The 26,270-nt window shown below is 36.4% G+C and overlaps 1 protein-coding gene and 1 long non-coding RNA gene across 4 annotated transcripts; both read left to right on the top strand.

The window, feature by feature from the left end:
• Positions 1-8: 8 nt before the first annotated feature.
• Positions 9-7,333, top strand: LOC127905623 (uncharacterized). 2 transcript variants are annotated; one of them, XR_008059817.1, is made up of 3 exons: positions 9-210; positions 6,182-6,238; positions 7,070-7,333. It is a non-coding gene; the product is annotated as an uncharacterized LOC127905623 (long non-coding RNA). The 2 variants fall into 2 exon arrangements; XR_008059816.1 differs by lacking the exon at positions 9-210 and having other exon boundaries at positions 6,048-6,238.
• A 12,193-nt stretch (positions 7,334-19,526) lies between these two features.
• Positions 19,527-25,608, top strand: LOC7481628 (DUF21 domain-containing protein At4g14240). 2 transcript variants are annotated; one of them, XM_002312707.4, is made up of 13 exons: positions 19,527-19,896; positions 19,979-20,055; positions 20,612-20,695; positions 20,812-20,925; positions 21,597-21,680; positions 21,867-21,938; positions 23,289-23,356; positions 23,471-23,558; positions 23,959-24,032; positions 24,131-24,500; positions 24,594-24,640; positions 24,730-24,811; positions 25,174-25,608. In XM_002312707.4, the coding sequence occupies exons 1-13, from the start codon at positions 19,659-19,661 to the stop codon at positions 25,276-25,278; spliced, it is 1,503 nt and encodes a 500-aa protein (XP_002312743.1). In that variant the 5' UTR covers positions 19,527-19,658; the 3' UTR covers positions 25,279-25,608. The 2 variants fall into 2 exon arrangements, with proteins under 2 accessions (XP_002312743.1, XP_024462050.1); XM_024606282.2 differs by having other exon boundaries at positions 19,826-19,896; positions 20,568-20,695.
• Positions 25,609-26,270: the final 662 nt, after the last annotated feature.

Genomic DNA, 26,270 nt, shown 5'->3' with positions numbered 1-26,270 from the left:
GCCCCAAAAGAAACACCGGACAAGTACAGAGCTATAGACAGCCCAGTCAGAGCCACCAGCAGTCAGTCACCGTTAATAGGCCAGTGAGATCTTCTCAATCAGGGGCAAACTCCAGTCGAGGGAAGCCGAGGGCACAAAATGATCGGACCCCAGGGAGGGTCTTCCACCTGACACAGGAGGAGGCCAGGGCTGCATCGGATGTGGTGGCAGGTACACTACTGTTGAATGATTTTAATATGCATGTATTGTTTGATCCGGGTGCCACCCACTCATTCATTGCTAAGAGAAGTGTCACTAAATTGAGAAAGGAAGTAGAAATAGTAGAGAAGGGGTTTGTAATTGGAACTCCAATGGGAAACATGGTTGAAACAAATATTGTATATGTGGATGTGGGGGTTAGTTTATCCGGGTATGAAACAGAAGTAGACTTGATTCCCTTAGAGCTGCATGATTTTGACATAATACTAGGCATGGATTGGTTGAGTAAATACAAGGCACTAATAGATTGTTATGCTAAAACTGTTACTTTTCAAACACCTAAGGGCGAGAAAATGACTTTTGAAGGAGAGATATTTCCCAAACTGAATGCTTTAATATCGGTGGTAACAGCCCAAAAACTTGTAAGAAAGGGATGTATGGGATACCTCGCATACATCTTAAACTCTGATGATGAAGGTCCACGATTGAAGGATATTCCTGTGGTGAAGGATTTCCCAGATGTGTTTCCAGAAGAACTACCAGGACTACCCCCGGAGCGAGAGGTAGAGGTGTCTATAGACACTTTTCCTGGAGTCCCACCCATAGCCCAACAACTGTATCGGATGGCTCCAGCAGAACTGAACGAGTTAAAGACTCAATTACATGAATTATTAGACAAGGGGTTCATACGGCCCAGTAATTCTCCTTGGGGAGCACCGGTCCTATTTGTAAGAAAGAAAGATGGAACCCATAGGCTTTGTATTGACTATCGACAGTTGAACAAAATAACAATGAAAAACAAGTATCCGTTACCTCGGATAGATGATTTGTTCGACCAATTAAAGGGAGCGAGGGCATTTTCGAAGATAGATCTGAGATCAGGGTACTATCAGATGAAGATTAAAGAAGCGGATGTAGCAAAGACCGCATTTAGAACTCGTTACGGACACTATGAATTTTTGGTGTTACCGTTCGGGTTGACGAACGCCCCAGCCCTCTTCATGGATTTGATGAATCGGGTTTTCCAACCATACCTGGATAAGTTTGTGGTGGTATTCATTGATGATATACTGGTGTACTCGAATTCTTTCAAGGAGCACGAAGAACACTTGAGACAAACCTTACAAACCTTGAGAGATCACCAGTTATATGCAAAATTGAGTAAATGTGAATTTTGGCTGAAAAGAGTGATGTTTTTGGGACATGTCATTTCAGCCGAAGGTGTTTTTGTCGACCCTCAAAAAGTCGAAGCAGTCTTGAAATGGGAAAGACCGACTTCGGTCACTGAAATACGTAGTTTCCTGGGACTTGCAGGATACTATCGGAGATTTATCGAAGGTTTTTCCCTGATTGCAACCCCTTTGACCCAGCTAACTAGGAAGGATAAGAAGTGGGTGTGGTCGGAAGAATGTGAGGCAAGCTTCCAAGAATTGAAGAGGAGGCTCACCACTGCTCCAGTCTTAACTCTCCCCTCAGGGACCGAGGGTTTTGTGGTATATAGTGATGCCTCGGGGAAGGGATTGGGGTGTGTTTTGATGCAACATGGGAAGGTGATCGCCTATGCATCAAGGCAATTAAAGACTCATGAGGTGAACTACCCGGTGCACGACCTGGAGTTGGCAGCTGTAGTATTTGCCTTGAGGATATGGAGACACTATTTGTATGGGTCTCGAACCCAAATTTTTACTGATCATAAGAGCCTGAAGTATCTAATGTCGCAAAAGGAGTTGAACATGCGGCAAAGAAGGTGGATAGAGCTCATTAAGGATTATGATTGCACCATAGAATACCACCCGGGGAAAGCAAATGTGGTGGCAGATGCCCTCAGTCGCAAAAATAAAGCCTCCTTGGGAAGCTTAACAGTGGGAAAGGAGCGGCAATTGGCAGAATTAAAAGAGTTGGGTGCAGATTTGGGAATTGATGCAAGAGGTGGGTTAGTAGCCCAATTATTGGTGCGACCAACGTATCGAGAACAGATACTACATGCCCAATTCCATGACAAGGTGGGATCCAAGATTAGGAAGAATGTGGAGGCCGGGGTAGAAATGAAATTCCGAGTAGCGGATGATGGATCCTTGATGATGGGACAACGGTTGTACGTGCCTGATGACGAAACAATCAAACGTATGGTTCTGCAAGAAGCACATGAGTCCAAATTCTCCATACATCCTGGCAGTACTAAGATGTACCGAGACCTGAAACACCTCTATTGGTGGCCTAATATGAAAAGGGAAATAGCTGAGTATGTGTCAAAGTGTGGGATATATCAACAAGTCAAGGTTGAACACCAAAGGCCTGCGGGACCATTACAGCCATTACAAATTCCAGAATGGAAGTGGGAGATGATCACCATGGATTTCGTGTCAGGATTTCCCAAGGGGAGAAAAGGAAATGATGCAATATGGGTCATTGTGGATCGGTTGACGAAATCCGCACTATTCTTGCCTGTAAAGATGACCGACTCGGTGGACAAGCTTGCCAAGATCTACATAAATGAGGTGGTACGACTTCATGGGATTCCGGTGTCCATTGTATCGGATCGAGATCCTAGGTTCACCTCTCGACTTTGGCCGAGCATACAACATGCCTTGGGGACAAGATTGGACATGAGCACTGCGTTTCACCCTCAAACGGATGGCCAATCGGAAAGAGTCATTCAAGTCTTGGAAGACCTATTACGGGCATGTGTGCTAGAATTTGGAGGAAACTGGGAGGAACACATGGCATTGGTGGAGTTCACGTATAACAATAGTCACCAAGCCACAATAGGGATGGCCCCATATGAAGCCTTGTATGGTAGGAGGTGTAGAACTCCTTTATGTTGGGAGGAAATTGGGGACCGGAAGTTATATGGCGCAGAGTTAGTTCAAGTCACCACGGAGAAAGTGAGAATTATCAGGGATCGCATCAAAGCCGCACAGGATAGACAGAAGAAGTATGCCGATGTGAGGAGAAGACCTCTCGAGTTCAGTACGGGGGACCAGGTGTTCCTGAAGGTAGCCCCATGGAAGAACATGTTACGATTTGGATTGAAAGGAAAGTTAACTCCCCGTTTCATTGGACCCTTCAAAATCTTACAACGAGTTGGACCAGTAGCCTACAAGGTGGATTTGCCCCCACAGTTAGCCAGGGTCCATGATGTGTTCCATGTCTCCTTGTTAAGGAAGGCTAACGTAGACCCCGCCCGAGTTCTACCCCAGGTCCCAGTAGAGGTCAAGGAAGACTTAACACTGGAATTGAGGCCCATAAGGATACTAGATCAAGAAGTGAAGGAGTTACGGAGCAAAAAGATCCCCATCGTTAGAATCTTATGGCGAAATGCTCAAGTAGAAGAGGAAACTTGGGAGAGGGAGGCTGAGATGAGAAAAAAGTACCCCAATTTATTTGATCTACCAGGTATGGAGTGTGAAACTTCTTAAATTTCGAGGACGAAATTCATATTTAGGAGGGGAGAATGTAAACACCCAAAGGAATATATATATATATATATTTAGAGAGAGAGAGATGATGATGAATGCAGTTTTCGCTGCCGATGCAGAAATCGGCAGCGACGCAGTTTTCGCTGCCGATGCAGAAATCAGCAGCGACGCAGTTTTCGCTGCCGATTCTGGACTGGGCAGCGATGCAGTTTTCGCTGCCGATTCTGGACTTGGCAGCGACGCAGTTTTCGCTGCCGATGCAGAAATCGGCAGCGATGCAGTTTTCGCTGCCGATTCTGGACTTGGCAGCGACGCAGCCTTCACTACCGATACAGATATCGGTAGCGACACAGTTTTCGCTGCCCATTTCTTGATCGGCAGCGACGCAGTTTTCGCTGCCGATGCAGAAATCGGCAGCGACGCAGTTTTCGCTGCCGATGCAGAAATCGGCAGCGATGCAGTTTTCGCTGCCGATTTCTCAATGAACAGTGACGCAGAGCTGGGAGGGAGGGGTAAAACTGATTTTAGATAAACTAAACAAGGATAAGGACACACCTAAACCAACCCCCAAACAACCCATTTCAATGGATGGGTAGTATAAATACAAAGAGGGGAGAGAGAATGACCCATTTTCTTCCAAATCCAGCAGCTGCATGCCGTTCTTCCCTTCCCCTTTCACAACAGAAACGTGAATCAGACCAGTAGAGATTACTTTGTGAACTTGTGAGGGAGAGATGAGACCTTGAGAGAGGAGTGGGCAGCTGCATAGAGGAGAGGAAAAAGAGAGCTGGAAAACGTGAGGAAGAAGAAGGAGGAGAACCAGCAGCTGAATAGTGTTAAACCTTCCTCAAACTTAGTTAAATTCAGAAGGTATGGGTCATTAAAACTCTCTTCCTCTCCCCCGTAAGATCAAAAACGAAAATGAAGAAGAAAAACCCTAAGAAAAGAATTGATCTAAGACCTAAGCCAGCTGTGAAAGAAGCTGAAATTAACCAAGAGAACAAGCAAACAAAAGTGAAATAAAGTCAATTTCAGAACATCTAACAAATCATGGTAGAGGGCTGGCTTTAACTAGGGGGTAATTAATGTGTTCTGCTGTGATGTTGTTGCTGGACTTAATGTGTTCTGCTGTGATGTTGTTGCTGGACTTAATGTGTTCTGCTGTGATGATTGTTGCTGGAATTAATGTGTTCTGCTGTGATGTTTGTTGCTGGAATTAATGTGTTCTCCTGTGATGATTGTGCTGAAATTGATGCTGCCGATTTGTGTGTTGCGCAGCGAAATTCTGTTTCGCTGACGCAACTGAACCTGCTGCAGCGAATTAATATTCGCTGCCGATTTGTGTGTTGCGCAGCGAAATTCTGTTTCGCTGACGCAACTGAACCTCCTGCAGCGATTTGATATTCGCTGCCGAATTGTGTGTTGCGCAGCGAAATTCTGTTTCGCTGCCACAACTGAACCTGCAGCAGCGATTTAATATTCGCTGCCGATTTGTGTGTTGCGCAGCGAAATTCTGTTTCGCTGACGCAACTGAACCTCCTGCAGCGATTTGATATTCGCTGCCGATTTGTGTGTTGCGCAGCGAAATTCTGTTTCGCTGCCGCAACTGAACCTCCTGCAGCGAATTGATATTCGCTGCCGATTTGTGTGTTGCGCAGCGAAATTCTGTTTCGCTGCCGCAACTGAACCTCCTGCAGCGATTTGATATTCGCTGCCGATTTGTGTGTTGCGCAGCGAAATTCTGTTTCGCTGCCGCAACTGAACCTCCTGCAGCGATTTGATATTCGCTGCCGATTTGTGTGTTGCGCAGCGAAATTCTGTTTCGCTGACGCAACTGAACCTCCTGCAGCGATTTGATATTCGCTGCCGAATTGTGTGTTGCGCAGCGAAATTCTGTTTCGCTGCCGCAACTGAACCTCCTGCAGCGATTTGATATTCGCTGCCGATTTGTGTGTTGCGCAGCGAAATTCTGTTTCGCTGACGCAACTGAACCTCCTGCAGCGATTTGATATTCGCTGCCGAATTGTGTGTTGCGCAGCGAAATTCTGTTTCGCTGCCGCAACTGAACCTGCTGCAGCGATTTAATATTCGCTGCCGATTTGTGTGTTGCGCAGCGAAATTCTGTTTCGCTGACGCAACTGAACCTCCTGCAGCGATTTGATATTCGCTGCCGATTTGTGTGTTGCGCAGCGAAATTCTGTTCCGCTGCCGCAGCTGAACCTCCTGCAGCGAAGTGATATTCGCTGCCGAGTTGTGCGTTGTGCAGCGAAACTGTGGCGCCAACAGCGGTGCAGTTCTCGCTGCCGAACTGGCAGCCTGCGGCGAACCAGTTCTCGCTGCCGAATTGGGCAGCCTGCAACGAACCAGTTCTCGCTGCCGATTCCTACAATAAGCCTCCTAGGCAGGAATGACTTAATTGCTAATAACAATTTCATGATATGATGGTGTAAAATAGGGAACACTTGAATGTGAACATATGAACTATTGAAATAAGTGTGATGATGAATGTGATTCAAAAATAAAATAAATACAACTGTGCTGATTTGTGACCATTGATGTCTTAGGTGGTGCGGTCGGGATTGGACCATCATCAAGACAGGAACGACCCACAGGTGGAGCAGGTAGGTGACTTGCACCTTTCTTTTTCATACGTTGAATCTTGGAATATTTTAACTTGAGTACTACCATATTGTTAGAACCGATATTAAATTGTCGAACGCTTAATTGTTGATAAAAGAGTGATTAGCTTCGGCTAATGGCATCCGAATGGATGGCCGGGACAAAAGACTGATTAGCTTCGGCTAATGGCATCCAAACGGATGGCCGGGACAAAGAATGATTAGCTTTGGCTAATGGCGTCCGAATGGATGGCCGGGATGAAGGACTGATTAGCTTCGGCTAATGGCATCCAAACGGATGGCCGGGACAAAGAGTGATTAGCTTCGGCTAATGGCATCCGAATGGATGGCCGGGACAAAGAATGATTAGCTTTGGCTAATGGCGTCCGAATGGATGGCCGGGTTAAAAAGGGATGATTTCGCTGCCGATTGTGGATCGGCAGCGACGCAGTTCCGCTGCCGATTCTGGATCGGCAGCGACACAGTATTCGCTGCCGATTCTGGATTGGCAGCGATGCAGTCTTCGCTGCCGATACAGACATCGGCAGCGATCCAGTTTCGCTGCCGATTCCTTGATCGACAGCGATGTAGTTTTGGCTGCCGATTTTAGGATTGGCAGCGACGCAGCTATCGCTATGGAATCCGGGACAAATAAACGACTAGTTTTGGCGAATGGCATTTGAAAACTTGTGTATCTATATGTACTACTAATTGTTACATCAAATACATGAAGAAATTATAAATGTTAATGCTTATTTAATTGCTAGGCCGTTAGTTACCATTATTATTATTATTAAGTATTTGTTTTCTCTTAAATGTTTTGTACTGCTGCAGGGACGTCACACCAACGAGATGTCTAGGATACCCGATACACGGGAACCTACTTTTGCAAGGAATTAAGTAGATGCATTCTAAATCACAATGTATTTTGTAGGGATCAATGTACTGAATGTATAACTTTTATTAGATCCTTTTTGTTTAAAAATTGTGATGGCTATTAGAAGTATAAGAGTGCAAACTCATGTCCATGTATATATATTTTTAATATGAACTTCAAATCATGCAACCTTAATATTATGTGTTTGTGTAAGATTCGCTTTTGAATGAACTGTTGATTGTATGGATTGTATTTTGATGTTGTGAGGATTCAAGTTCTTTGATTACCGGCACCATGTGATATATAAAAAAAAAAAAATTTACTATTGTTTTGGGCTTAGAAAGCCGGGTTGTTACATGGCTTGACAATCTCTGACTTTGTTGTAGTTGACTTCGGTTTATCATAAACCTTTTTTTTGTCATAACCATGATCGGGTTTCAGTATAGTTATCTTTGGTTTGAAAAGGTTTGGTTTTGGAACATATTCATAATTTAGCTTGTCATTATCTTGTTTGGGTACGACCAACTTTGGTTTTGGGTCATTACCATTGGTGATATCCCAAAAAGTTCAAGTGGCTTGGGGGTAAGGTTTATGTCTTGGATAATTAGTTAATCTCTTAGTTCTGGCAATCTGATCCATTCTCTTTAGCCAAGATGGCTAAAGGCAAGTGCATGATACCTGTAAAAGATTTTCTTTTATGAATTTAGGGACTCTCTAATGATAAAGTCAATGATTTTTTGAAAGAAAATGCAATAATATTACAGAGATATACTTAGGAAATAAATAAGCAGTAGAGAATGAAGATTCCAAACCCTTTGTTTAAAGAATTTATTATTTATTTATAGCCCACGAGTCTCTTTATAGAGAGGAAGGGCTAAAATATAATATTGCCCTGATAGTATTAAATGGAGAAAATATCTCTAACATGTGTATTAATATTGATGAGATCTCTGACATATGTATTAATATGGATGAAAATATGGTGGGCACTTAAAAAGACTTTTACACACTATCTCTTACACAACATTAATATCGATGGGAATATAGTGGGTCTTTGGAGAACTTTTATACACCTAATAGATATAGAGAGAGTAAGATCCAAAATGTAGTTGTGCTCAAGGGAGGTGGGTCCCTCCCTTGGTTGAGCCCAATAGAGGTGGGTCTTTCTCTTAGTTGAGCCCAAGGGAGATTGGGTTTTAAAGCGGGTTTATGGGCCTTTAAATCTGGGTTTATCAATAGCCCTAAGTCTTTGTGATATTTATACACAAAGACTTGTAAACGTACTCGGTACAACGAGTTTGTTGAATTTGTTTTGTATGAGAAGTAAGGTGATAACCATGGTTAATATACTAGAGAGCGTATGTGTAGGGGTATGCTTCATGTTTGAAAAAAGTATTTCTAAGTATGTAAAAGTGAACTATGGAGGAACTCATACTTAGAAAAATTTTCAGGAGGGTGAGGTGAAATCATATAGGAATTCATACTTAGAAACTTTTTCTAATAAATGGAGAAACCCAAGGATGATGAGTCTATATTTAGAAAATATTCTAAAAGGCTGAGGGGAGTGAGTCCTTATCGATGCCTATACTTAAAAAGTTTCCAAAGGGCGAAGAGGACATACCTATATCAACGCTTATACTTAGAAAATTTTCTAGGAGGCAGAAAGGAACATAATAAGGGTGGTGTTATTGCACTAAGAATACAAAGTTAATCTTTTTCTCTTGGAGAGCTATTGCATTTTATTTTTTTTGAATTGGAGGCCTATAGCCTTCCTGGCGATGACATGGGGTATGAGAGTCCCTCACTAGAGAGGAGACCAAACCTGAGAGTGAGAGATTCAAGATCATCCCTAGAGATAGTATAAGGCCCGAGAGCCTATCTAAAGAACTGTGCTAGTTTTCTAGGTTCCAATTAGTCTTGGTGGTATATATTGGCCATAGGACAGGGGGTCTTGTTGTTTTGTTGAGTTGGTCATCTCAATATGTCATAGAGGGTGGGTTTATCGCACTGGAGAGAACCCTTTCAAAGAAGAGCATGCAATCGCATTAGGAAGAACTCCTTTCAATGAGATTATACAATCGCACTAGGGAGAACCCATTCCAAGAAGATTGTGCAAGAGTCCAAAAGCCCTTATTGTAGATTTGTAGATAGAAAATGAATGTTGAGAGACAATTATTTTAATTTAAAAATAAACTTACTTCCTATCAAGAATAATATATCTTGAGGTGATTTTTTGGACTCTAGGGATGTCCCAAAAAATTCAAGTAGCTTAGGGGCAAGTTTTATGTCTTGGGTAATCGGTTAATCTCTTAATTCTAGTAATCTAATCCATTATGTCTAGTCAACGTGGTTGGAGGCGGGTGATCGGTACTTGCAAAAGGTTCCCTTTGATGAATTTTGAGATTCTCTGATGATTAAGTCAAAGAGTTTTTAAGAGAAAATATAATAATATTACAGAGAGGTACTCTAGAAATAAATATGCAATAGAGAATGAAAATTCTGAACCTTTGGTTTAAAGGATTTATTATCTAGTTATAGCCCATAAGTCTTTTTATGAAGATAAGAGGCTAAAGTGTAATATTGCCCTGATAGTATTAAAGAGGAAAAATATCCATGACGTATATATTATTATTGATGGGAAATATCCCTAACATATGTATTAATATGGATGGAAATATGGTGGACCCTTGAAAGACTTTTTCACTTTATCTCTTACATAACATTAATATCGATGTAAAGATAGTGCATCCTCAGAGGACTTTTATACACCTAATGGGTGTAGGAAGTAGGATCCAAAATATAGTTGTGCTCAATGAAGGTGGGTCCTTCCCTTAGCTGACCCTAAGGATGATTGGGTTTTATGAGGGGTTTTTTGGACCCTTGAATATGAGTTAATTAACTGTAGTCGAGTTTGGTATTGTTAATTATGGTTTGGGAACATCTAGATTTGGCGCATAACCATAATTTGGATTGGCAATGTTTTGTTTAGGAATGGTTAGTTAGTTAAGGTATGGTTTTAAGTCATACCCATTGTCTGGTTTTGTTATTGTCAGTTTTGGTACAGGGAGGTTTGGCTTCAAATGGTCATAACTATTGTCATAATTCATTTTTAGGTTATTTCTCAAAATTACATACTTTTTCTTTCTAAAATAAAAGTTGGCGATGTGGAGAAAGCATGCCGAGGAGGATTCCAAAAAATACATAAAAATAAAAATGTAATTTTAGATGAAATTTGAAGCCTAATTGTACCTCATTATACCCAAGATTAAAGAAACAATGCAGATTCAATGTCAAATTAAATGATTATTGGACGAATCTGCATAAAAATTAAGTCCGAAGATATAATTAAATTTTTAATAGGCTAATTTAATTTAATCATGGACCAAATTAAAGTTTAATTATGTTTAAGAATTAATTTGGCTCCAATTGAAGGATATAATTAGGTGCAAGGACTTAATTATACTTTAAATTGGTCAACTTAATTTTATTAGGGGCTTAATTGGTGAAACATTAAGTTTAGGAGCTCAATTTGGGTTTAATTGAGAAGATTGGAATTTTAAGAGACCAAATTTAATTTTTACCAAGTCAATTGATTGAAATCAAGGGCAAAATCGTAAGAAAATTAGAGTTTTAGGGTCAATTAGAGGTTAAATTGAAGAAATTCACAGTCAAGGATCAATCTGCAAAAAGCATCAAACTATAAGGATCCAATTGATTGAAATCAGGGGTGAAATTGAAGATATTTGAAAGCTTAATGGTCAATTGAGGGTAAAATTACATAAATCCGAGACCAAAAACCAATTTGAAAATGGCGCACAAATATAGGGCTGATGTTGAAGTTTGTCCAAGGGTAAAATTGCACAAAATTGAACGTTTGAAGCCAATCAAGGGTGAATTTGAGAGAAATCAGAAATCAAAGGACTAAATTGAACATTACTAAAACGACGTCGTTTTGATACATGTTCATCTTCTTCTTCAATTTTCTCTGAAAAGACTGCTTAAGGCAACTACTTTGTAGGTGCATTAAATGCCTCTAACCTTCACCAAATTTGACAAAACTTGCACGCAAATGATCACCTGACATTTCTCTACACCCCGGTATGGTCAATTTTGGTCGATTAACACCACAGTGGTAGTGGCGCCAGCCCAAAGAGGCTGACCCGACCAGTCCTTTTCCTGCCAGATTTGACAACTCACCATGCCTACTTTGAGCTAATGGTTGAGATATTTCCAGGTCGAATAAAGGACCAAGATTTAACATCATTAAAGATAAAATGTCTCTCTTTTATCTCTTATAAATATATTTGAATTTCATTACCTGAGAGAGGATAAATAAGAAGCCAAAGTAGAGAAAAAAAAACTGTGTTTTTTCCTTTTCCCTCTTCTTGGCCACCACTTTGACCACTTTCTCCTCCGTGCCTCAGCCACCGTTGCCACCACCAAACACTGGCCGATCTTCCTTGTAACACCAGGAATGTCGTCGGCCATGTAAGCCCACTCTCTTCTCCTTTCTTCTTCTTCCCCCGCTTAGTCCTACTGTTCACTGCATGTGAATAATAGAGAGTGAACTCTCCATTGTTCCTGTGTTAGGTTGTACCTTAACCGACCCAGCCCATATGGTGGGCCGGTCTAGTGCAACTCTGAATTAAAAAAAAATCTAAAATTCTAGGGGTCATTTTTTAAAAAATATTTGTGGACCCCTCGCGTGTTTTACAATAATTTTGCATAATATCGGGTTGTATATTTACATTGTAAAATATGAATCTGGTATTAAAATACTCGGTTTTCTCCAAAACCTTTCTAAAAAAAACTTTTAAAAAAATCTTAAAATTTTTAAATTAATTTCATCTTTTAGGAAAAACAAAAAAAAATATATTTATTTTCTTACATACGACTAAATCCTAAAAGTTTTCCAAGCATATTTTCATTAAAAAAGCAAAAAAATTGCATCTTTCTCATGTTTTAAAAAGCAAAAAAGTAATAGATATCGTAACCAATTTATGATTATCTATTAGGATTTGATCAAAATATCAAAAACCCCTCATCAATTATTATTTTTATATTAGAATTTAGATGTAGACTTTAATATCTGTGGGGTGTAAAACTACACAATAGAGTATACCCTTATGTATTAAAGATACAAAGTGTAAAATAAATGCAATGCTAAAATTTAGACTTTATAACAGTTAGCATTTAACCCAATAAGGTAGAGACTCTCTCACGAATAGAAATCTACCTTGAATCTTAGATGAGACCAATAAATAGAAACTAAACCTAGAAAAACAACCAAACAACAATGCAGCTTACCTTAGGTAGCATGCACTAGGGGTGATGCGTCTTCTCCTTGCATAACCAGTCCCTTACCTAGACTCTAGCAGACCATAGATTTCTAATAATCATAAAATTAGGTTGCGACTCTTAAACCTTAATCATAATCTTATGATTAAACCCAAACCTTTTCCTTCCCAGTGACAATACCTCTCAAGAGGCACTTTAGCGCGCCAGCGTCCCGACGGTGCCCCTGCGATAGGATGGTGACTCAACTGGGGAACACCTTTTCTGGTCGGACTAAGCTTTGCTTGTTTGATTGTTTACCTATATAACCCAGTACAGATAGTAGAAATGTGTCTTGTCCCAAATGTGGTTGTCCCAAAGAAGTTTCATGTTCATGAATTCATCAAATACACTGGAACACAATGCCCCATGACTCACCTCAAGTTTTACTACAACAAAATGGCAAAAGTAATGCATGATGAGAAACTACTAGTGCACTTTTTTCAAGATAGCTTAAATGGGGCAGCCTTGAGCTGGTACATGAGATTGGATAACACAAAGATCCGCAGATAGAAAGACTTGGTGGATGCTTTTGTCAAGCAATACAAGTATAACATGGATATTGCTCCCGATAGAACTAGCTTGTCTAGTCTGGAGAAAAAAGATAAAGAGAGCATCAGAGAATATGCCCAGAGGTGGAGAGATCTGGCTACATAGGTGCATCCCCCACTCTTGGACAAAGAAATGGTTACTATATTTGCCAACATGCTCAAGACATCATACTACGAGCATGCGATGGGTAGTTCGGCACAATAATTCATTGACGCTATGACAATAGCTGAGCGCATAGAGTAAGAAGTCAGAAGTGGTAGAATTTTTACGCCCACTAAAAAAAAGGCTTTGAAAGGAAAGGAAGGAGGTCGACTACGTTGAAGGCGACTACAAGGGTAGGAAAAACCAATTTCAAAACTACTACACTCCATCCTAAATTACCAACATCTCTCCATTTCCCATAAAAAAAAAAAAACATGAGCCCTAAAACTTCCAAGAAAAATTGAAAATTTCCCAAAGAAGAATTACCAAAGGGTCCAGAAACAACTATCTCCATTACTCATTTCTAGGTAATTCCCTAAAATTACATATTTTTCTTTCCAAAATAAAAATAAAAAATAAAATAAAAGCTCGCGATATGGAGAAAACATGTCGAGGAGGATTCCAAAAAGTACATAAAAATCAAGCTGCAATTTTGGATGAAGTTTGAAGTCTAATTATACCCCATTATACCTAAAACTAAAAAAACAATGCAGATTCAAGGTCAAATTAAATGATTATTGAACAAATCTGCATAAAAATTAAGTCCAAGGATATAATTAAATTTTTAATTGGTCAATTTGATTTAATCTTGGGTCAAATTAAAGTTTAATTATGTTTAAGAATTAATTTGGGTCCAATTGAAGGATTTAATGAGCAAGGACTTAATTATACTTTAAATGGGTCAAATTAATTATATTAGGGGCTTAATTGGTGAAACATTAAGTTTAGAGCCTAATTTGGGCTTAATTGAGAATATTGAAATTTTAAGAGATCAAATTTAATTTTTATCAAGTCAATTGATTGAAATCAAAGGCAAAATCGCAAGAAAATAGAGTTTTGGGGTCAATTAGGGGTTAAATTGAAGAAATTTGCAGTCATTGACCAATATGAAAAAAACATCAAACTATAAGGACCTAATTGAATGAAATCAGGGGTGAAATTGCAAAGATTTGAAAGTTAATGGTCAATTGAGGGTAAAATTATATAAATCCGAGACCAAGGACCAAATTGAAAAAAAAACACAAATATAGGGCTGATGTTGAAGTTCGTCTGGGGGTAAAATTGCACAAAATTAAACGTTTGAAGCCAATTAGGGGTAAATTTGAGAGAAATCAGAAATTAAAGGACTAAATTGAACGTTACTAAAAGACTTTGTTTCGATTACTATTCATCTTCTTCTTCGATTTTCTCTGAAAAGACTGCTTAAGGTAGCTTTTTTGAAGGTGCATTTAATACCTCTAACATTCACCAAATTTGACAAAAATTGCACACAAATGATCACCTTACATTTCTCTACACCCTGGTATGATCATTTCTGGTTGATTGACATCACAACGGTAGTGGTGCCGGTCCAAAAAGGCCAACCTGACCAGCCCTTTTCCTGCTAGATTTGACAGCTCACCTACCCGTTTTGAGCCAATGGTTGGGATCCTTCCAGTTCGAATAAAGGGCCAAGATTTGACACCACTAAAGAAAAAAATGTCCCTCTTCTACCCCGTATAAATATATTTGAATTTCATTGTCTGAGGGAGGAGAAATAAGAAGCCAAAGTTGAGAAAAAATCATCTCTACCTAGGTTTTTCCTTTTCCTCCTTCTTAACTACCACTTTGACCACTTGCTCCACCATTGCCACCACCAACCACTTGTTGGTCTTCCATACAACACCAGAAATGTCCCCAACCATGTAAGCCCACTCTTTTCTCCATTCTTCTTCTTCGCCCCCACCTAATCCTATTGTTCATTGCATGTGAACAGTAGAAAATGAATTATATAATTCACTCTCCACTGTTTAAGCTGCATGTGAACAGTGAAGCGTGAACTATCTATTGTTCTTGCATTGGGTTGTACCCTAACCGACCCAACCCATATGGCTGGGCCGATCAACTCTGAAAAAATAAAAACAAAAAAGATCCAAAATTCCGGGGACATTTTAAAAAAAATATTTGTAGCATGTTTTTCAAATAATTTTATATAATATCGGGCTATATATTTATACTATAAGATACAGATTCGATATTAAAATACCCGGTTTTTTCCGAAACTTTTCTAAAAAAAAATTTAAAAAAAATTCTTAAATTTTTAACTTAATTTCATCTTTCAGGAAAATTAAAAAAAAAAGAAAAAAAATATTTGACGTATTAAAGATACAAAATGTAAAATAAATGCGATTCTAAAATTCAGACTTTAGAACGGTTAGAATTTAACCCGATAAGATAGAGACTCTCTTATAAAAGGAGATCTACTTTGAATTGTAGACGAGACCAACGAATAGAAACCCGACTTAGAAAAACAATCAACTAATAATACAGCTTACCTTAGATAAGGTGCACCGAGGTGATGCATTTTCTCCTTACACAACTAATCCTTTACTCATATTTTCACAAACTATAGATTCCTAATAACTATAATACTAAATAACAAATTCTAAATTTTAATCATAATTTTATAATTAAACCTACATATTTTCTTTCCCAAGAACAATACTTCTCAAAAGATATTTCAATGCGCCAGTAACCTAACATCGCACTCGCGACAACTATAATTGGTAATGTCAATACTCCAGCAGTAGACAACCATGCTATGCTGGCTGATGTTACAACTAGAATCATTTTTGTCCTTGAATTTCCATGATTGTTAGTCGAAATAATTATTACTAGGAGCAGACTTGGCTCTTTGTTACCTATCTTGGATTCTAAGCCTTATCAGTAAATAATGGAAACCTTTTATTCCGTCTGTCACAATATCAAATTATTCATTGAGATTGTGCATCATACAATCTTTTAATTAAAGTTAAAATAGTAAAAATTACTAATTCAATTTAATTTTATATATTCCAAACAATTTAATTCAATTCAATTCATAAATAAAATTGAATTTAATTCAATATATGATTTTGTTTCTAAACAAACTGAAAATATATCGGTATAAATTATACAAGCAAGTCTGACAAGCCTAGACTTAAAAAAAGGAAAAAAACAGATATTTTTAGCCATCATACAAGGACTTTCAAGTTTTATACATACATACATGTGTGTATATAAAATTTTAATAGATCACAGAATAAATATGGAGAGATAAGAATGTAATTATAAAAAAGTGGTGTGAAAGAACCACACTTTGTTTTTATATGGAGGGATAAGATTTTTTTTTTATTAACATGAGTGTTCGGACCAGTTTGTGCGTACATCAACTAATCCCACGAGCTTTGAAGTTAAGGATCATGTAAGCCTACAGTGACCATCATATTAGCAACCACATGATTTGAACTTGAGATCATATGAAGAACAAACCTTTTAATTCTAAATTTTTATTATTGTCCCACCTACTATATGGTTACGAAAGGATAATATTTTACTTTGTTTTGGAAGATCACTTCTAGATGATTGAACTTGCTAGCTGATAAACTGTGCTTTCATATATTTTAAGACAGCTTCTTGACAACTGTCTATCGAGTTAGAGTATGATCAAGTATATTTTTTGCAGTAGGCTACCGAATCTGAATCCTTCTTCTTTTCTTATATAATGAAATCTAATTTGAATCTTCATCAATTTACATCTCTTTTCATAATTCCTTCACTTTTTCTTCAGTTTAGATTTAAAATTGAAACTAATCTGTAGCGCGATGCAATCTTCATTATATTATATATGATGATGATGATGATAAGAAAATTCTCCAGCACTTTGAAAAAACAACACGAATAAGAATTTCTTTTTGCAGCTTTTGACTCAAATGACTAATGCTGCTAATATTATATCATATACATGTATCGGATTCAATATTCCATGAGAAAGAAGAATGATCGATAAGGTTTTTTTTTTTTTTTTTCCCGAGAAACAATATTATTAGTGCAAATTCGTGGGGTTTGAATTGACCATTATACAGATCCATGTGCACATTTTCAGTTTCTTTTTTTGGCTACTTCCGAAAAAATAATGATGAAATTTTTTTTTTATTAACGTGGATGTTTGGGTTAGTTTGCGTGTACCTCGACTAATCTCACGGGTCCTAAAGTTAACGACCATGTAAACCTCCAGTGATCATCATATTAGCAACCATAAGGCTCAAACCTGAGATCACAGAAAAAACAAACCTCTTGGTCCTAAAAAATAATCACGAATCTTAATCTTGTCTCTTGTTATCCTTGTGATATGCATGAAGTTAAAAGGCTAAGAACATTGACAAAGGCTAAGAACATTGACCCTTAATAACAAAAATAATGATTCTATGGTGGTGCTCGAAGAATAACCAGTAACATGCTATTAGTTATTTTTTAAACTTTGTTTTTATAAAATAGATATAAATAGGAAAGAAAAATCTTAAGTCAAGATATTATTATCATTTTTAGCGGGTTATAAGTTTTATTTTTTCTTTTCTTTTCGTGTATGTTTTTTTTTCCTTTAAGGTAGGTTCAAAAAGTAATTAATAAAATGCTACTAATTACTCATTGAGTACCATTTTTTTTTGTGTTTGATTAGTTTTCTATTATATAAAAAAATTAGTTATAAAAAGAATTAGATAGAATAGCTTCGACCTTGTCAACTTATAATGAGAAAACGAAATTCGGATAAATACCAATACTAATTACAGGCAAAATGATAGCAGTCAAAACAAATAATTCTCGTGGTCCAAAATAAAAAAAATAAAAATTTGTGGTATTAAACAGTTTATATCCATAAAACATCTGGCGTAACATAAATAATAAATAAATAGGAGTTAATATCATTCAAACTGTCATTACAAAAGTAATTAATATTTTTGGTATTAAAAAATATTTTCTTACGGTAATTATTCCAAAAAATACTACCAATTCTGCAAAAATATATATAAAAAAATTAAAATGCATTTAATTAAATAAATAAAAACATAAATATAAAATTAATTTATTTTTTTAACTCTATGGTAAGTTTGTAACCCGGGCCACAAGCCCACAGGATGTCTTTTGGTTTTTGAGCCTCCAAAATCATCTTGCTCCAAAATTCGGGGAACACCTACCTTAAATCTTAAATTTTTGGTTTCAACTACATGAGTTCTAGGAATTAGGACTTGAACGGCATATCTAGAATTTTAATTTTTTCTTGATCAAAATCTTTCTCGAAATAAAAATCTTTTCCCAATGATTTTCTATATTCTTACTTTCATTTTTAACACTAATGTTTTGATATATTTAAAATCAGTTTTTTTTTTGTTTCCTTTTTCAAACAAAAATAATATTTAAAAGAGTCAAATGTGAGAACTAAGAAGCAAAACCATGTGTTTCTTTTTATGAAGTAATATAAATTTATTTTAAAATTGTTTTGAAAATAAATTTATTTTATATTTTTATCTTTATTTTTGGAATCAAATATATTTTTGTTTTTTTCTATTTTGAAATAATAACTAAACACAGCATTAAAAATCAAATAAGTATACAGAAATCAAGTGAAATCATTATGAATCATTGGTTGCTCAAGTTTTTAAAAGCTAGAGATAAATATGTGTAGTCATATTTGATGCCATCAAGATTCAAGAGAGAAAACATGAAGTTTATTGAATTGAATTTTGTCATTAAAAAAAAAAAATTCAAATTTTTATTGTGGATTCTTGAATGTAAATTTGCATGGTAAAATTATCATTTCGCCTTTATAACACAAAATTTATAATTTGATTTAATGTGTAAAATGATTTTATTTATATAATTAAAATATCAATTTAAAATCACAAGTTCTAAATAAATATCAAATATAAATCTCATAACTAAAAAATATTTAATATTGTAGCATGGTCGATAAAGAGTATTTCTTAAGTTAATCTAATATATTTAAAAATAGGGATGACACATATACCCATCAATTGATTTTTTCTATATTTATGTTATAGGGTAAAAAAATCAAATATTTATATTTTATTTATCGAGTTTCATATATTTATTATTTAATTATTATTTATTATTCAACATAAAATAATATATATATATTAAATAGTAAAATTATAAATATTAGTGTATTATGTTAATATTGATATATACATTTATTATATTGGATTATCAAAAAAATAAATGCTTTATATATATAATATAAATATAAATATATATTATGTTATATATGTAATATATATAATATAATTATTTATATAAAAAAAAAACTCATTCATTTTTTAGTTGACTCGAGTCTATATTCATCGAATTAAATTGCCATAAATTAGAAGAGCAAAGAGTTTTGCGATGGTAAAAGAATTAACTTATTAATTAATTAATCTGAACCAAAGAGAGAACCCTCCAGAGCCCGCCACGTGCAACTGACATGGCTAAATACTATTTTAATCCAGCATCTGCTGAATATTGTTCTCATGTTTTTCATTTTTCATTTTTTCCTTTCCTGTCTCCGTCTCTCGACTCCTTGGACTCGGTGTATCTATCTCACAGAGAAAAACTGGGATCCAAAATTAAATTATAATTTAATTAGTGATTATTTATTTAAAGATGCAGCTGATAAATGCGGTGATGGCGACGAGGATGTTGACGGTGTTAGCTCAATCAAACGGAGAAGATGGAATTCCGTTTGGATCGGTCTCATGGTTTGTGTACGCAGGAATTTCTTGCTTCCTCGTTATCTTCGCGGGTATCATGTCTGGTCTTACCTTAGGCCTCATGTCTCTCGGCCTTGTAGACCTCGAGATTCTTCAACGTAGTGGCACTTCTACCGAGAAAAAACAAGCTGGTTGGTAATTTCTTTATTCTTTTTTTCAAACGCAATTTTCGGCATTGATTTTCTCTGATTGTTTTAATTTTAATTTTATTAGCTGCAATTCTTCCGGTTGTTCAAAAGCAGCATCAGCTTCTGGTGACTCTGCTTCTATGTAATGCTATTGCTATGGAGGTAATCTTCGTTTGAATTTATCGCTTTTAGGCCCCCTTTGGTAATGCGGTTGCAAGTGCTTTTCAAAGTGAGTTTGGACGGTAAAAGCATTAAAATTAATGTTTTTTTTATGGTTTTAATGTGAAGAATCTGTCAAAACCATTGAAAAAAAAGGCATCAAATTGATGTTTTTTTGAGTTGAAAAGCACTTTTGCTAAATCACCTGAGTCGCATTACGCTTATTTATGCTGAAATCAAAGAGATGTGGCATTTTAACAACAATTAGGAGATGATTGTTAATCTAGATTAATTACTAGGGAGGAATGCTATTCAGAGAATATTTTTTTTGGTTATACATATTGTTAAAGGAAAGCATGCTGCAAAAATGTGAGTACCGCGACTAGCTTTGGGTTAGAGAGAGTGAGGCTGCTTAGTGAACTTGCAGATAATTGTGCGATTCATCTCTGTTGAATATTACTATTTTGCTTGAATTTCGTCTCTCTTGAACATTAGTGTGTTGCTTGAATTTTCAGTAAACAGTTGTTGATAGCAGTTAGATATGGTGCTCTGCATGCAGGCTCTTCCTATATACTTGGATAAGCTTTTCAATCAGTATGTTGCTATTATACTTTCTGTGACTTTTGTGCTAGCTTTTGGGGAGGTACATTTTTTGTCTACCTACTTTCATCTTGCTCAGCTCTTCTTTAACCAGGCTTAAATAATTAAATGTGATAGAACTTTTTAGTCTTAGCTGAGGTGGACATTCTCTATTTTCAGGTTATTCCACAAGCAATATGCACCAGATATGGACTTGCTGTAGGTGCCAACTTTGTATGGCTTGTGCGAATTTTGATGATAACTTGTTATCCAGTTGCATATCCCATTGGAAAGGTAAGTGGTACAACAGAAATTGCTACACCCGAGTTTTGTGTAAAGTAGGATCACGAGTTGTTGGATAAATTTCCAGTGTTCTTTTAAAATAAAAGGCAGTAAAACAAGCCCAAGTTTGTACCTATTATTTAACTTTTTTCTTTTCTTTTGATGATTAGCTTTTCTAGCTTACTTCGTATGAACTCATCTTATTACAGAAACAATTTTATGCATACACTATAAAATCCTGCATCCATCTCTGTGTATATCTTTCTTTCACTTAATGGTTCTCTGTTTACCTGTATGATCTTGGCTGTAGAAACATTGTAATTGTGGAGCTAGATTAATAAGTGATTTAGTGGTTTGCTACAGCTGTAGTAATGATTATTGCAGAAATAAGAATAGAGTTATGAATAGCTGTTAGTTTCTTCCATGTTCTTGAGCTATAAGGATGTAATTGTTTTCCTCTCCCATTGAAGAAGGAAAAATATTGTACCTAGCTGATTTGAACTATGAACCTTCAGTTATTTAGCTTTTTCTGGCTTAAAAAGAAAAATTGGAAAAAAAAAATACTGTTTTATTCTGCAACGTATTCCTGCATGATAGTTCAGCCTATCCTCACATTTTGAAGTCCACGCAGCCTGTTTTATATACTTATGTACTCTCTAACTCCAAGAAATGTCATGATACAGGTTCTGGATTGTGTGTTAGGACATAATGAAGCATTATTTAGGCGGGCTCAATTAAAAGCTCTCGTTTCCATCCACAGCCAGGAGGTAAAGTAAATTGTGGTTCCATCCACAGCCAGGAGGTAAAGTAAATTGTCTAAAACATATAGATTACAAGTTAATTGACCACAGAAATTCGTCACGATTTAAAAACTTTGGAAGTGTTAATACATCCCCATTTCCTTTCCTCTTTTTTTCATTTACAATGTAACATCTTTTTCTTGAAACATCTAGGCTGGCAAGGGTGGTGAACTCACACACGATGAGACAACAATTATTAGTGGGGCACTAGATTTGACTGAAAAGGTATGCACCATATGAAATTAGCATCTATTTTTTGGTTTGTGTACCATTCTTCACTGTAAAATGTTGATGTTGGCCATGAATGGTACATAATTTCTTTCCTTTCTATTGTATTCTCACAATTCAGATGCGTGAATATGTATTAGTTAGGGAAATGTGATCACTTCATCTTAAATTTTTTGATTGGATTAGGGACAGGGAGGAGTGGAGTGGGTGGGGGTCTTCTGTAGTCAATTGTATTTTGCTTGTTGCCTAACTTATTGAGAATTGATTTTAATTTGATTTGAACTTCATATCTAAGCTGGAATTGCAATCCTAAGTTTCTCAAGGGGTTCCAGAAGACAAATAAATTTTGCGAATCCATACAAAACCCTCTGCTACTGCCTGTTTCGATTGAAACCCCCTCACCTTTTTTTTTTATTCAAATCCTTGAATTATGGGTCATTTGGATGGAGACTTGTCCATCAAATTCCTTTCATTTTATTTATCTGTCAAATGACATGAAAATCACATGTTCCACCCCAGTTAGCTGAATTATTGTTCCATCAAGTGAAAAAATAACACTCTTTTCATTGCCATATCTACGTTTCTTCTTCCCTTGCATTTTTGTAGACACCAAAGAGAATATAATTACACTCAAGACCCATTTCTCTCAATTGTCATGCTTTAAAAAAACCAAAATCAGATTTGAAACAAACCAAAATACCCATATTTACATATACACACTATTGGATATGTAAATATAAATCTTTTGCAAAAAGAAGTTACACCAACCACCAAGTTCACCTACTCAAACAAAGCTCATGAAGGAAACAAAGAGAGGTTGCCAATAAAGAGGTTTTGTTTCAATTGGGGTTTTCAAATTATGTTTTCATTACAAAAAATGGGATTTTCAAATTTATTTCATTTTAAGCTTAAGAAATTTTTGAGTTTGAAGGAATCTGGAGATGTAAAATTGAGGTTTGCTTGTTTTTTTAATTCCTTGTGTTCCTTTTCGTGCAATTTAACTCTTTTTTTTTTTTTTTTATGGATATAATCCTATAGTTGTGAGAAAATTTAATGCCAGGTGGTCTCGATTATTACTTGGCTATGATCATTTTAAGCAAATTTACTTATTTACCTGGATGGTCACTGCTTCTTCTTTTTTTGTTCTTTTTTTTTAAAAAGTCAATTAACATAACTATTTTAAAGTTGATGATGATGATGATGGGGGTTGGGGTGCTAGGTGTACAGATTAGCCAATAAATTCACAAAGTGACTTATTTGTATATAATTCCACTCCTAGATTAAATATTTTGAGATTATATTTCAACCTGCATCTTAAAGTAAAGTTTTATGTTTAAACTTGACCAGACTGCTGAAGAGGCTATGACACCTATTGAATCAACTTTCTCCCTAGATGTCAACTCGAAGTTGGACTGGTAAGTTTTGCTCAGCTGCTCCTATTGCCATGGCGTTTTCACTTTCTTGTGTTTCATTTAAATATTTGCATATAGTTGTGTTTATATATTTATTTAATAATACTTGTAACTCAGGGAGGCAATGGGAAAAATTCTTGCCCGGGGTCATAGCCGAGTTCCTGTGTATTCCGGGAATCCAAAAAATATCATTGGACTTCTTCTGGTGGGTTTTGTATTTTATAGATTCTTGCAGATTTAAGAGTTATTTTATATAGGAGAAACCTATCAATATATCCATCTAACGCCATTTATCAACTGTATCCTTTTAAAAAAATCAATCACTTATAACCTTTGGTTTGTTCCTGATCTTTAATATATCCTCTCTCAATTATTTTTGGTAAAATTAATGGTCTCATGTGCAGCAGTTGACAGTTTCAATATGAATCGACTTAAATGGGTATTTTAGTAAATGAGCAATAGAAACAAATGAAAGTTACAATTAATAGAAGGGTGTGATTGAGAGATGGTGTGAGGTTATATTGATGGGTTTCCCCTATTATATATGCTACTCTGGTTTAATTACCTGATTTGCATGTGGCTGTTTTTATTCTATTTGGAAGTAGGTGAAAAGCCTTCTCACTGTTCGACCTGAAACAGAGACCCCGGTTAGTGCAGTTTCTATCCGAAGAATTCCACGGTGTTTAATGCCTCTCCCCCCTTCTATATTTTTCTGGTTTCCTCCTTGAACAAAGTACAGAATATATGCTAAGTGTATGTATGTTGATATTTCTCCAGGGTTCCATCTGATATGCCTCTGTATGATATACTGAATGAGTTTCAAAAGGGTAGCAGTCATATGGCAGCTGTTGTGAAGGCCAAGGGGAAAAGCAAGGATCTCCCGCCAGCAATTGACGGAGAAGAACAGGAAGGAAGCAAAGTAACTGGCAGGGATTCCCAATTGACTACTCCATTACTGTCCAAGCAAGATGAGAAGTCAGATAGCGTTGTTGTGGATATTGACAGGGTTTCAAGGTCAAGTAGGCATCCTTCTTCACAGCGCAATGATACTTCAACAAATGGATTGCCCCAGCTATCAGAGGATATTGAAGATGGTGAAGTAATTGGCATCATCACCCTAGAAGATGTATTTGAAGAACTTCTGCAGGTAAATTAGAGGCCTCTGTTAACTTTCTTCCTTCCAGTTCTAGGATCTAAGCAGCCATTTCCATGTATGCTAATAGTAGTATTGACTACGCAGGAAGAGATTGTGGATGAAACAGATGAATATGTAGATGTACATAAAAGGTATTTTGGAGTTGATCCAGCTATAAGTTAAGTTTGGTGCCCAAAAATTGCCAAAACAATTGACAATTTCTTTTTTAAATACTGTGCAGAATCCGTGTGGCAGCAGCTGCAGCTGCTTCATCTGTGGCACGGGCGCCGTCAAGTCGAAGGTTAACAGCCAATAAGGGAGCTGTAAGTGAAAATCATGTCTTGGGCAATTTCTTTTTTCTCTGAATTCAATCGTATGCTTCATCTATAATGCCAAACAGCCATATCCATATCTCCTCTCCCTGGATAAAAAAGCCCCCGGGTCCACTTGTTCAGAGATTGTAGTGCAACATTTTGAAAATTGCTTCACATTTTCATGTGCAAAATCAATAGCAGTCCATCATTCTGAAATTCAAATCCTACATATGTACCCAATTATGCGGATCAAAGTCTCCTGCTGGTTTTACTCTTGTTGCTTAGCCTTGAGATGTTGTCATTTCTTTCAACACACCAGATGAATTCTTCAAGTGATCGAAGACTGATTTGTCTCTTTCTATATTTCCCAGGGAGGACAAATTAAGTCAGGGCAAACACTGAAGAAATCTGAGAATGATTCAAGTGCCACAAGGTTACAAGGAACAGCTGGTGAGCCTTTTTCTTGGAAACAATAGGTAAATAGTTTATAAGTACGTACTTTGGCAATAATCCTGAAAAGAGTTTGTGTTTTGGTCTGCCCCGTAACACTAAGAACTAAATGCCTGTAATATAGCAACACAAGTTTTGTTTATATTTGATAACATTTTCTTTAAACTATTTTCTTTTCCATTATACTTGATCTGGAATTGTGCTTAGAAACATAAATGTGGAGGACTTAGAACCTCTTGGTAGCCCCCCATTAGTTTTTGGAATGTATTTACATGACAATATATTCCAGATCATAATAAGGCATGTACCATAGCGTTGTGATGTCAATATGACTTGTATTTTTTGGTTTTAGTTCTCATCGAGGCCAAAGTTGTTTGGCTGTGACTATGGGGTGAGCTACCAATACTGTTTCGAGTTCTGTTGTTTAGTAAAAAACAATTAATTAGTCCTTGTAATTTTATAAACTATATATATTTTATCCCTTTGTTTTTAAATTCATTTATAACTTAATCATTTTTGTCCAATTCATGTTCCTTTTTCAATTTATTTTGCAAAATAGATATGGTAAAGAAAGAAGTAGATAGAATGGAAAGATTGACGAGAAATCAAAGCATTTTTTAAAAACAAAATACTATTAAATTAAGCATGGTTAACTCTAGTTAAAGGAATATTTAATTATTTTTTACATGAGGGATTAATTAATTTGTTTTGATGAACTACAAGTACTAAATTATAATTAAACTCGTATTGTTTTATTTTGTTGCACGTGGATGCACAACATCAGAAGATTTGAAGGAGTCATCATCTAGTTGATTAGTTCAGGGTTGTTAGGAAACCTGGTTATATTTTTTTATTAGAGATTCTAAGGGTAATAGACTGATTGTGGCTAGAGAAGATATTAACATTCTTAGTGCACCTTACCTGTGATAAGATGTATTGTGTGATTTGATGTGGTTTAAAGGTTTTGAGGAATTTTTTGGTCAGTAGTTTATCTATGGCTTAGGATTGAGATTTATTC

The sequence above is a fragment of the Populus trichocarpa genome, chromosome 8, assembly GCF_000002775.5.
Source record: "Populus trichocarpa isolate Nisqually-1 chromosome 8, P.trichocarpa_v4.1, whole genome shotgun sequence".
In the NCBI taxonomy this organism is placed as follows: domain Eukaryota; kingdom Viridiplantae; phylum Streptophyta; class Magnoliopsida; order Malpighiales; family Salicaceae; genus Populus; species Populus trichocarpa.
Note: the sequence above shows the minus strand (reverse complement) of the source record. Positions and strands in the feature narration are given on the sequence as shown.

What these genes read in the sequence shown, in the direction of transcription:
- LOC7481628 (XM_002312707.4), top strand. Translation starts at nt 19,659, where the DNA reads ATGCAGCTGATAAATGCGGTGATGGCGACGAGGATGTTGACGGTGTTA. An exon ending in TTGCATATCCCATTGGAAAG is followed by an intron (nt 20,926 to 21,596) that starts GTAAGTGGTACA and finishes GTCATGATACAG; the next exon opens with GTTCTGGATTGTGTGTTAGG. An exon ending in GTCAACTCGAAGTTGGACTG is followed by an intron (nt 23,357 to 23,470) that starts GTAAGTTTTGCT and finishes CTTGTAACTCAG; the next exon opens with GGAGGCAATGGGAAAAATTC.